We start from the raw sequence: 13,220 nt of genomic DNA on the forward strand, positions 1-13,220 counted from the left end.
ATTATGTAATTATATTATATTAATACATTAATAATATATGTAATGCTATACATGTAATAATATACATTAATTAATATATTATATTAATACATATTATATTAATATTCGCGTCATTGCCCCGGGGCATGATGGGAGGCCCCAGAGCATCATGGGAGGTGACTCAACTGCGCATGCTCTATGGGCCCGATAACGCGGAAGTAAACCCGGAAGTCAGAGATTTTTTCGGCGTATGCGCTGGCTGAGCAAGCGCATTGAAATGAATGGGCGGCCATTTTCAATCTCCCATCCAGCTCTATAATACATCCATGAACTCCGCCGGCCGGAGCTTCCGCCATTTTTTCGTAGCGGTGTATCGCGTCATTCAGGCAACCAATCAGCACAGAGCCTCATCATCATAGCCCCGCCCACTCAGAATCCCTCATAGATAATGAGGTTAGAAACTGGGATAATAAAGACATGCTTTAGAGGCTGAATTTCTAATTTATTTAGCAAAAACAATCAAAAGCTTGTTTTTAAGACATTCAAGGCCTGTTTAAAATAGGTATTAGATGCCATAATAGGTCCCCTTTAACAGTGGACTCCTCCAGCTGTTCCTGGGTCCCATTAACCCCCACCCATCCACCCACACGCACATTCCTTGATAGTCCGGCAGCCCCATGGACGGAGCACCTCCATCCTTCCCTCCACATCCCAGCCCGGTGCACCAGAAGCGCCTCCCACTCGCGCGGGGGGCCGGTAATTGGCGAGTGCTCATTTGCATGCTGGATGCGGTGGATATGTATTTAAATTTAATTTCGTTCCCGCACACGGGTGCTCTGCAGGCTTTTGTGCCAAAGTCATATTAACCCCGCGCCTAGTTAATATGCCATGCACGGCGTTTGCCCACGCGCGATGAATATTCATATCGATGGCGTTGTTTGCCACCAAGCAAACCCTCCTCCTCCTCCTGCGTCTCTCATCCGCTATAGCCTAAATTATGGTTCCGCGTTAAATCGACGCAGAGCCTACGCCGTAAGGTACGCGGCGACGCGCACTGTACGGTGTGCGTCGGTGCGTTGGTGTAACGCGGAACCATAAATCAGCATTATGAAAGCTTCCCGGAAGAGTCCGTCGTTTCTCCAAACTCTCTCCGTCTGGCTGCCTGTAGTTTGTTTGTCGCTCGCTGCTGCCGATAACATGGCAGATAAGACTCAGATGACGAGCAGGGAGCGCGCCCTGAAGGGGAGAGGGGAGAAAATGGTCGTGGCAGGTAAATAACACGACGTCAAGTTTTGCCAAATGTTTTTGTGCGTTAAAGCGACGCAGAGCCTACGGCGTAGGGTACGGCGTAGGCTCTGCGTCGGCGTAACGTGGAACCAAAAATCCGGCTTTAAAAGGGGACTCGTTTACAGAACAGCTGATGCCAGAGCAGCTGACAAACGAGCACGAGATGAATAAATATGATGCGATACATTTATACATGTGTCATAAAAGTTTTGAGAAGATACATAGGTGTGGAAAAAAAAGTGACACGTGGGCTACAAGTCGTGTTTTACAGCTCAAATGTCTGAAGTTTCACTACACTCCTGAGGTATTTACCCCCTTAGAACTGGACATAATAGTTTGTGTAGTGGTCACGTGTTTGAGTCCTGACAGCCTTGAACTGTTGAACTGGGAAGTTTCTCTCTTTCTCCAAAACCAAAATGATGAAAAATCAGCGTCAGCATATTCTACAATATGGTAGTTTTAGAGGTGACATTTATGAGAGTGAAGCTGTCAAAAGTCTTCACAGAAAACAAAAAGCAGTTCAGTGAATGTATTAACATAAACCAAAAGAAACATAAAAAAGGTGCCATTTCATATGATTTCAAAAACATTGCTTTTGTGAAATGCAGTGTTTTCTAATGCATTTCTTTTAATAGATGTGCAAAACTCTAGCCCCACTAGTCTTTAATCAACATTTTAATTAGTAAAATTTTTCAGCCAAGCAACAACCATCTTACTTCATTGTTTTTTTTCCTTTTTTCTTTTGTTTCTATTATTGTAGCTACTTCTGCCCTGTTGTTTGTAACTATAGTGTTTACATGTTTAATGAAACAAACAAATAAAACCTTTTACTTAAGCATTGACGTTCATGCAGAACAAAGTTTTGTTGCAGTTCCTTGCCGGGTCGCTAGAAGCTGTGGAGCTTTGGAGAAATAAATATATTTACAGCCTGGTTCAAAAAAACATGACATTTGACCACTCCGGGGGCGGGGGGGGGTCATGATGAATGAAGTCCAGGACCACAGACCAGTAACGGAATCTTTTATTATACAATTAATGTATAAAATAAATAATAAATAACATAACTATCTTAATGCAAACTTTACATACACACTTACTTATTTAGTGGCTATGAATGTGTTTAGAAGAAAATGGTTGAATTCACTTTACACAGACTTTCATGTGCAGTAAACCTGCTTGGTGGATGACTGGGAGTTTGGGATTAAGTGGCAGGCTGGCTAGCGCTACTTTTTATAATGTAACACGCATAGTTTACCCATTCCCACTTACCACTGTCACTTTTTTCTTTTCATCCTCTTCTTGTTTTTTTTTTCTTTTTGTGTGCCCAGAGGGATATGTTCATTTTTTCAAAATGTGAATCACTATTGCCGCATGTCGATGCTGGCTAGTAAGGGGGTCCCATTAGGGAGATTCCTTTTTTTTTTTTTTTCCCTTGTCTGCACACATATTAATGATTGATACCATGACGGTAGAAACCAAAAGTATATATATGTGCATTATTACTATATTTAATATATATACATATATATACGCATACATATGCGTACACATACATAAATATACACATACCAACCCAGTGATTTTTTTTTTTTTTTTTTTTGGGGGGGGGGGGTGACGACATCCACTGCCAATCCAGGAAGCAGGAACACACGGAAACACACGTCAAGCACTGGAAATCTGCAACAAAAAACCACAAACAAAGCACGAAACCGGCACGGAGCCAACCAAAACAATAACAGCAATCGACCTAAATCTTGAGATCTGATCGCAGTCTGAGCTAAGCTACCGCATTAGGGAGATTCCTGACTGTCATTACAGTGTCTATGGGGGTTTCAAGTTGTGTCGCTGATATTTAGCGATATCAGCCGTCTGTCGGGCCCCTACTAGCCAATGTAGGGGGCTGCTAGTCAGTCTCCATTGAATCCTATGTTAAAATGTCCAACTTTAGAGCAGAAATAAACGTATTTAACGGAGCTAACTTTAATTGGCATAGTGGGCATGTTTCCGTCAGCTTTCTGAGTGACATGGCTGCGCCCCGTATGAAGAAAAATAAGCATCAAATGACTCTTTAGAAACCAACCTAATGCTTCGTCCATAGTTTTTTACAGCCTATGATCCACTAGTAGCAATATCTCACCTGTGAGCTCATGCATGTGTCTTTCTGAGGGCACCGGGGAAGAACTCTGCCGTGAGCGATATAAGCGATATAAGAGATTGTAAACGTGTGACCAAAAATATGCTTGGTGTGTTTTTTTTTGGAGACTAAGGCCCAAATATCTAAAAAAATCCTCTCTAAAACTCTCCATAACTTGCTACACAGAGCTGCTGGTGGTGGCTCAGCCTACATTTACAATAATGTCTAGTGTATCATACTGTACAACTCTCGGTTTCTACTTTCATACACCATTTAGAATTTTTGATGTGCACCAACCATTTAGGAGTAACTGTAGTGAGAAGCTAAGACTGCAAATATGTGACAATAGACTGCAAATATGTGTGTGACACGCTGAATCTTGTCTGTGGTTATACTTCAGAAGCCACAAAGCCGCTTTTTCCTCTTTCAGGCCTTCTTTTCCTTTTGGCTGTTCCCTTCAGATGATTTTGACACAACCCAGAGCATCTAGAGATCAATTCCAAACATGTCCGGGGCTGACTGATAACACAAGAAAGACAGGATTTCATGCTGATTAAAGTGACATTAAATAAGACCTTTGCACAGTGCAGTTCACGCAGCTGTATGACTCTCATGTAGAAGGGTCAGTATGGCAAACAGTGGACAATCCTTACTTTGGAGGGAGGTCCTGGCACACATATCTGTGTATGCACTAAAGACATCCGTTGTATTAATGTCAAAGAAAAACATTGTTGTATCATGTCCTCAGCTTCGAGTCGAGGACGCCATAAACTGGCGTATGTCCGGAACCACGAAGGATGGTCCATTATTTGAACAACTGGACACAAAGATGACAAACCAGGAGTTTGTAAGAAGCAAAACTCGTCCTAAAACACTCATCCCGATGTTTTCCATCTTTGTTTTGAAAACAACACCTGTCTGACGGTGTATGTATCTTGGGACAATACGTCATTCCACACACCCACAAAAGTTACGTTATGTTTCGTGGATAACTCCCCTCAACTCGCCGTTAGGCCCGAGGTGACAAATGACACCCCTTGCGTTTACATTGCCAACGCGCATTAAACACGCGTTCATCATCCAGCGATGTTAGCGGGATCTTACTTTCTGTCAACAGTGTTTTGACTTGTGTCCATACAGCAGGACAAGATATGAATCAAATGATCAGTTCTATTACTTGAACCGTTATTACATGACACAAACTCATTTTTTTTAATATTTGATTTTTGCGTGATTATCCGCAGTTGCACTGGTGCCATGCAGCACAGAGCCAAACATGCACCTCTCACATCCTTTAGTTTGACTGTTATGTCACAAATGATAAGCGTGGTGCGATATGAACCTGGTAGTTGTACTCATCCCCGCACTCAAGCAGTAGCATCCTCAAAGTGCATTGTGGGAGAAGAGTGTGAGTGCATAGGAAGAAGCGGTGCCGCAGCGACCAGGGGCCCATCTGGGCATTATGCGCATGAAAGCTCCGCCCCGTCGTAAGTTCCTTCTCCGTCTGTCAGAGCAGCTCGGAGACTCGGCATGGCAGAAATCTGTTCCTCCCCTTTCACCATGGGAGGGGGTGGGGGGGCGGTTTAGATCGGGTATGGTGTTTGTCGGTGTGGGCCTGTAAGCATGAGTAATTTAAGGATTGCAAGAACTGTCTCCACATATGCCCTATGCAGTCCTGCCCGTGTGTGTGTGTGTGTGTTTCCCTCTCTGTGAAAATTGCTAATTTTCAAAGCGGCCTGTAGCCTTCATCAGACCCTTTAAAGACGCTCCACGTTGCTTGTCTTGTTCACACATCCTGTTGTCCTGTGCTCTTCCTCGACTCGAGTGTGTGTGATTTACTCTGTGACCTTGGCGAGAATGATCCAGTAGCAGATTGCTACATGGTAGGGGCACAGTAGCTATTATTTTGAGTCAGGGTAGGATGGAGTGCCAATAATTCTTCTAAACAGGTTGGTGGAGGTCAGCTGACCAAAATCAATCTCTGGTACATGTTTCACTGTAATTCCTGAAAGCAGGTGCATGGCGAAGATATATTTTTGATACCATTTTCTCTTTATTTTTTTATTTTATTTTTTTTTTAACCTCCTGTTATCTACAGATGCCCTTGCATTTTTAGCTTTGGAGAGAGTTTAGAGGGGAAGGAAAAAGTGGGCTTCGGAAGTAAGAACGCATGCAAATTATGTATATAAACATGAGATAAATAAATGAGAGGGATTTGCTCATGGGCACTGCTGTGGCTCACTGATTACAACTGGTATCTCAGGGTGGGAACATAACCTGAAAGTGAAGATTGCTTTTTCTGTGCGAGTCTGTCTTGTTTCTGTGCCACACTTTTAGTCAAAATGATTTCGAGACCCTAGTTACGCTCCAGGAGCCAAGAATATCATGGTCTGGTCCTGAACACGTCTCCTTGAGTGTGATGGAAATCGGTGAGATCAAGGAGCGATGTGAAGAAGAACAATTCTTAAATTAGTTAGAAGATTGTTGAGAGTCTGAATGTACTGGGGGGCGGTGTTGATGCAATGTACTGAAGATTTACTACCAAGAGCGCATTGAAGATAATCTGCCCCGTTTGTTCTAGTACAGTATGAGAGCAGTTACTACCTTAAGCTGATTATTTAACATTTTGAGATAATTTCACAACAGGAGAATTCAGACAAATGGTGAAGAAAGCCTAGTTATTGCAGATGATTTTAAACGATATGTAAGATTATTTTGAACATTTCTTTTAACACATTTGGCTGCAGTAAGAGTGCAGAGCAGATGTAAGAAACATAATAACTCATTTCAGTTAAGAACTCAATTCAGTTCAACATCTTTGTAATCTATCTGTTATCACAAATTCATTTTTTTAGGGGTTGTATTTTTCTAGCGGAGAATATACAGAAAATAAGATGATGTCAGCTTTTTAACGTGGCTCCAGGCCCTGTTCCTCTTTAAATATTCAACACTGAACATGAAAAAAATCCATAATGGATAACCACTTTTTTGTTCATAAATTATTATTTTATTCAGTCAATACTAGTGGAAAAGCCTGTTAACAACAATTCCTTCTTATCAGGGTTGCAACTGAAATATAATATGTACACTAATGGTCAGAAAATTGAATCAATCGTTTTGTGTATGTCACTCACCCTCCTGTCAATATACGGTATGTGAATCTCTGTTGGTCTATTTATATAAAGAAGAGTGGACTTATTGGGTCCACAGTTCTGCTAGATATATAATTCTTAAGTCCCGACTACGCTAAATTAATCATCATGTGGCTAAAACGTTGGTCATCCGTTCCTCTTGAAAGACAGAATTCTTTATCGTGGTTAATATTTTAATCGAGTCTCAACATAGGCAGGAATCATAAAGGGGTTCAGTAGAAAACCTTGAAATATTGAACCCATACCCCTTGATTCTTCATAGTAGTTTGATGGTGCATACACATGAAATCATCATAACTTGCCTTTCATTAAGATTACATAATTCTTTTTTTTATATCAAAAGGTACTTATGAAACAAATTGTCTTTGTAAATGTAAGCACATATTCAGAGGACTTAAACCTTTTATCAAATCAAAAACTCTCATCCAACATAATTTTGCCACTTTGTTGATTAACCCGTCCTAGTCAGGCTGAAAGCATGTTCTTTTTTCTTCTTCTTAATTTCCATTTTATCATATTCTATTACATCTGCTAATTATATGGATGTTTTTCTTTCATTTTGTTTATACAAATTCCATAACCATACCAAGCTTTTATAATTGAATGTACATTCTGCATGTTTGCAGTTTGACTGAAAAAGAAAAAGAAATAGCCATCTGCTGCTTAAGAAAAACAAAACGTATATCAGTATCAGTAAGAAAGTCTGAGACTTCAAATAACAGTACAAGAGACAAGGACACAGCGATAAGGATAACACTGCTGCCACTGCTCTTAACAGAATTGTTTGTTTGTTGTCCTGCTTCTCCCCAACACTCAATAATATTTTCGCCCATAGATCTAACATTATACCGACAGTGTGGTACCTGTAGTATTGCAGTTGCAAGGAATTGTGGGAAATTAGTAACTCCTTTTGTAAAGAAGGAATCAGTGCATCTTAAGGGAAATGAGAAAGAAGGCACTGAAGCACGTTTTCATAGCATCTGAGGAATTGTAGCACTTATTATTATTATTATTATTATTATTATTATTATTATTATTATTATTATTATTATTATTATTATTATTATTATTATTATTATTATTATTATTATTATTATGTTGATATTGCAGCCGTTGAGATGCTTCCAGGTCCTTTTACTTGGTTTGGAGCAAAAAAACGATTGTTCCACAGCAAAGAACATGTTGCCTCTAGTTGTGGAGTAGGACTTTTTTCAGCCCAGCAGTGCTGTGTCCAAGACCTTTCTATTAACTTCCTAAGACCTGGTGTACATATATGTGGACTTCACATATTTTGATGTCTATATCATAATACTTAATTTATTAACGTAAGCCCAAAACAAAAAATAAATAAAAATGGACGGGGTCTTTTGAGGCTAAAGAGATAAAGAACCCACAATGGTCACTAAAACAACTGAAACTGCCCAAAGTAATGATAATTAAAAAATACTGACAACTGACTATTGAAAATCAGACATGACTTTTGAATTTTGGTTCAACAGACTTATTAAAAAAACAAAACAAACTAATTAAACTGGTCTGGACAAATTAGCTGGTACCTTTGCCATAGTGACATGTTAAAGTAAAGTGTGTTCTGTAACTGGTGTCTTCACTCTTGTAGTCAGTCTATCTGCGAGAGAAAGCAGAGGAGAAAGATGTCTAAGGAGATCTGTAAGAAAATTATTGGCAATCATGATGAAGTTAAAGACTATAATATCACCTCTAAGCAGCCTGATGGCACTGACTACAGTACAAATTTTATTCAGAAGTTTATGGACCACAGAGTGTAGTCAACCTCCCTAGAAAAGGCCGGATAATGCAGATGGTGACGAAAGAGTCCAGGATAACTTAGAGCCAAGGTGAACTTCAAGGTCAAGATACATTGATGTCTTCACACCATCTATCTCTAGAGTCGGTGGAAGACGAACACAAGACCTCTTGGACAATGTCTTTGATACAGATGAGACAAAAGTGGAGGTTTTTACGCAAGTCACATCAGTTCTATGTTCAGAGATACAAGTTTAAAAAAACAAACAAATATTGTACTTCATGTGAGACATGGAGGAGACTCAGTTATGTTCTGAGGCTACTTTTACCACGTCTGACCAGGGGTGTTCTGAATCTGTGCAGGGTACAAGGAACTCTGAAGACCATCAATACTTTCAGGAGTAAAATATGTTAACTAGTGTTATATAGCGTCAATAAATTATTATTATTATTATTATTATTATTATTATTATTATTATTATTATTATTATTATTATTATTATTATTATTATTATTATTATTATTATTAATTATATCATTGCAGTGACCGATTTAGGCTTTTCTTTCTTTAATGGAAAGATGACTTTGGACAAAATGACGTTGTTGTATTGTCGTGTATTTTTTCCCTGATTTTCCATGCCTGTATCATGTGACCATAACCAAAGGATGAGGCCGTGTCTACTGTACCGTGAATAATTTTGTGCGCTGAAGCATACCTTCCCCTGTTTTGTTGAGTAGAGGCGTATACACTCGAAATTTCAGTTCACAGTCACATCAACTTTCCTATTTTGTTGTAAGGGATAAATATAAACAACAATTTTTACCAGATTACCCTAACAAACACAAGTGCTGCTTTCAACCTCCTCCAACTTCCTTCAAGCCTCATTTCTCAGCTCCCTGTCGGGATAGGCAAGCTTCATAAAGAAGTGGGAAACCTGCCATGGTTACCATCAGCTTCTGGTAGTGAAGGTGTTGTTGTCCTCGGTATCAGCTGTTGTATAGCCCGTGTGTCTGTATTTAATAAGAGTACACATACACTAATACTGCAACTACATGCAGTATGTGTGAAGGAGGAAAGCCATTATGAGCTATTATACGAAAGATTTCCTGCAAAGGTGATTTCCATTTTTAGCCTGTTGTTGCTGAGCATGGATGACTGTGTGATAACGAGTTTACAGTGGTATAATGGTATAATGTGAATGTGGATCGGGTTTGTTTTGAAATGCTGTTTTGGCACAAACACAGAGTAGCGTGGATGTAGCCTTAGTTCCACACATTTGGCTCTGTCATCCTCCACCAATTGCATCTATATACCATCCATTTTCTCCTTTTAAAACTGCTTTTGTTTCAGTTATATTTGAAGGTTTGAGGGGGAGGACATTGCTGCAGGTAGTAGCGCCCATCTGATTTATTGCATCCTTGACAGCAGGCAGTCATAAGTGTAAAAAGTAAAATGTGCACAGGTAAGGGAGATATGTTTTGTTTATATCTTTATATGTTTATATCTTGTCCAGTGCTTGCATAGACCCAAGGTCTCTGTAGAAATGGAGTCAATTTGTTCTGATTTATGTGCAGAGGGATTGTGTGCCAAAGTATTTTTAACTGCAGCATTTCACTGTAAGATTAAAACCAAGATTCATTGATTTAGTTTTGCGCGCCAGTTAGATGCAGCCCCTTCTTCTCTTCCCAAATCAGCTTGCACTTCTCTGAACAGGGCGCTGTTAGGACGTAATGGCCCTGATGCCATAGTGGATTGTGTTCTCTGTGGCAAATATTTCCTTTGCTAACAAAATTAAATGCATAGAATGAATGATTGACTTGAATGTGGTGCTCTTTAAGTATGCATGGCTTTTCCCAGCCTGGATATTGACAACTTAAAATGTTTTTTATGTGCCACTAGAGGTAAGTTGACCATTTCAAGGCCACAGTGGCAGTTTTCTTTGCTTACCTCTTCTTAAATTGGATTAACTCCCCCACAGTCTTGCCTCTTTTCTCTCCCCCCATTCTTTGCCCCACTCTTTGTCGCCCCTACCCATCCCCTCGTTCAGCAGAGGATAGTTGGCACCCACATAAAGCATCAGCCTCCTCCGATGACTCGTGCCTGACTCCCAGCCAAACTGTGTAAAGCTAGAGAGAGGAATAGCAAGAGGGAGGGAGGGTAAGAAAGAGGAAAAGAGAGGATTTTTTTTATTTTTTTATTTTTGGGAAGGAAATAAACAGAGCAGCCTGGAAATCAACCTTCCATCACGAGTTCTGGCATCCAGGGATAGTATCTCTCCCATGTCTCTGTGCGAGGAGGGAGCAGCATTTGGACTTCAGTTTTATGGGTGAGAAACTAAAGACCACAGAGGAACTGAAGGTTAACAACGACTTTTTAAACAAAAAAGAAAAAACTCACAAAAATATGAAAAATTATTCACACTGCGTGTTATTATCCACTTGTTTCAAATAAAATGGTAGTCTGTCCGGTCCGATGTTTTGGTTCTGGTCCAGCTAGGAACAGCTGCTATGCTAAACATCAAATAGTAACCAAAGAGTTCTGCTTCAGTCCTGGTGTGCTGTATATAGTGAAGTGTGCTTTCCAGATATCCTTTTAAACCAAAGCTGCACAAAAAGAAATTATGCCCACATCTCTTCCAAGTTGGAAAAAAGCAATCCTTCCATGAATCCTTCCCCATATTCAGCCCGTTTCCTTTTTTATAATCACAGTCAGTCATCCTCCCTGCTTCTTTTTTTTTAGTCATCCTGTATTCTTTGTTTCGCTGGCGAAGTTAGGCAGCGCTGTGAGGGTATTCAGCCAGTTCTTTTCTCTGTGCCGTTGTTAGACGGGGTAGTTCTGGCAGAATGGAGCGTGGGTGCTCGTCCGGTGATGGGAAGGGAGGGGTTTCTGGACCGGCCACAGTGGCAGAGCTAGTCTGGCACTCTCTGGACCTCTGCCAGATGCTCCATGGGAGAAATGCCGACCGCAGGGGTCGATGTACAAATGATTGTGTAGCTGACGGTGTTCTTGTGCGCACGCATACAGTCGTGCACATGCTGCCAAGAAAAAAGAGTGATGGATGATGGGAAGGTGGTGTGAGAAAGAGAATGTGAAGTGAGATGGAGCTGGGACAAGGAGACTGGACTTCTTTGGAGAAAGCTATGTTGACACGTCTTGGCCAACTTTAGTTTCACTTCTCCTTTATGTTTTTTGTGTTTTTTTTTAATGGTGTGTTTTTCTTTTGTTTTAGCACTGAAAAGCGGGGCAGTCTAAAAGCCAAAAGAATCCTTCACTACCTCCCAAGTACCCTCATCTGTTGCTTCTCACTGGCTATTTACTCCTTTCATTGTTGTGGCAGGCTGATCTCTACTAGTGATGCACCAAAATGAAAATTTGTGGCCGAAACCGAAACCGAAAATAATAATAAACACTTGGCCGAATACCGAACAATACCGAACATGGTTCTTCAGCAGTTTTTCATTTATTTTGCCAATTTTTTCACCATTGCATAAATCAAATACATTTAATTTAGGCATGCTTTTCAAAGAAAAAAATCTTTTACAAAATTACAAGGTAGAAAATATTTATTGAACATAAAAAAATGAAGATTTTTTAATTTCCCAGCATTATGTTGTTTTTGTTCCACCTCCTGGTAAATGTTAGGTAAAATTCTTATGGAGTTAGTTTTTGGTTGGCCAACGATTTTTGTAGTGCGCAACGTTACGGGACGGAGCGGCCAGTCTATTTCCTTATATTACAACGCCGTTATTAATTTTTTTCCCCACTTATTCCACCGAACACCGAAAGTGTTTTTTTGCCATTTTCGGCCGAACAATTTCGGTTACCGAACAATCGGTGCATCACTAATCTCTACTCCTCCTGCTTCTTTTCCTCCTTCCTTTTATCACTTTGGCCAGAAACAGAGTTAAGAGGGTGAGGGTAAGCAAATCATAGAGACGGTATACAAAAGATGAAGACATCGTCTGCCCACCTTTAGTCCTCCTTACTGGACTGAGGAAAAATGCAGCAAGCACAGTCACTGACATGGATATACTTTGATTGCAGCTGACTGTGCCCGTGAACATGACCTGGCAGTGCCAAACAACCTGCTGCTAAAAGACAGAACTGTCACACAACAGGAGGGCAGGAAGCGACTGCCTGAGGCAGCCAGGCCTCAGTGACATTTTGGTCCTTTATGCTTCTGCAATCTGTTACTGTACAAAAAAAAACAAAACAGTTTTGTCAAATATCAAAAAGTGCCCTTATACACCAAGATTTGATATTATCATCTCAAATGTTGTCATGCTTTTCCTTTTCTTCTTCAAAATCTTTATGTTAAGGGTTCGTGCATGGCCAAACAATTTGTTTTCAGTACATCTGTTCGACCTGAATGTTTATCTCATCTAGTCAGAAGTAAACTGCAGGTCGCTGCTCGTCTTTCGTCTTTCGTTACAGTTAAGGATCATTTCAGGTCTATCTAGGAATTGAACTATTATGTCTGTATCAGATTAAGGGTTTGCTGGTATAGCGGGCGGTATCACACATAACATCTCCCCACTGCCAGAAAGCCATTACTCACTGAACTTAAGGCAAGCATCCATTATTGGTATATGCTAAGCTCTTGGCGTACCCTGTGCCCTGTTTATCTGCAGACTAATATTAGGAGTTGCAGTACAAACCAGCCTTTCTTAGTGGAGATTTGCACGCTAAGTCACCTCAGTCTTCTTAAACCATAATCCTCCTGACACATCTGTGGGCCCCACACACACACGCACACACACACACACACACATTCGTCCTTTTTAGCACACTAACACCACAGAGCACAGTTGGTCGGGAGTACCACAGCTCAGCTCTAGTTTGTTTTATTTATAGATATTTTCAACATGATGAACATTAGGATGGCACTGCATCTAATCTATTT

At 40.4% G+C, this 13,220-nt stretch overlaps 1 protein-coding gene across 1 annotated transcript in view; it reads left to right on the forward strand.

The window, feature by feature from the left end:
- The first annotated feature begins 1,086 nt into the window (after positions 1-1,086).
- Positions 1,087-13,220, forward strand: part of msrab (methionine sulfoxide reductase Ab) — a 44,676-nt gene continuing 32,542 nt past the window's right edge. Inside the window, exon 1 of the mRNA XM_061743281.1 lies at positions 1,087-1,249. Within this exon, the coding sequence (XP_061599265.1) occupies positions 1,087-1,249 (163 nt within the window). The remainder of the gene's footprint in view (positions 1,250-13,220) is intronic.

Source organism: Cololabis saira, chromosome 16 (assembly GCF_033807715.1).
Source record: "Cololabis saira isolate AMF1-May2022 chromosome 16, fColSai1.1, whole genome shotgun sequence".
Classification (NCBI taxonomy): domain Eukaryota; kingdom Metazoa; phylum Chordata; class Actinopteri; order Beloniformes; family Belonidae; genus Cololabis; species Cololabis saira.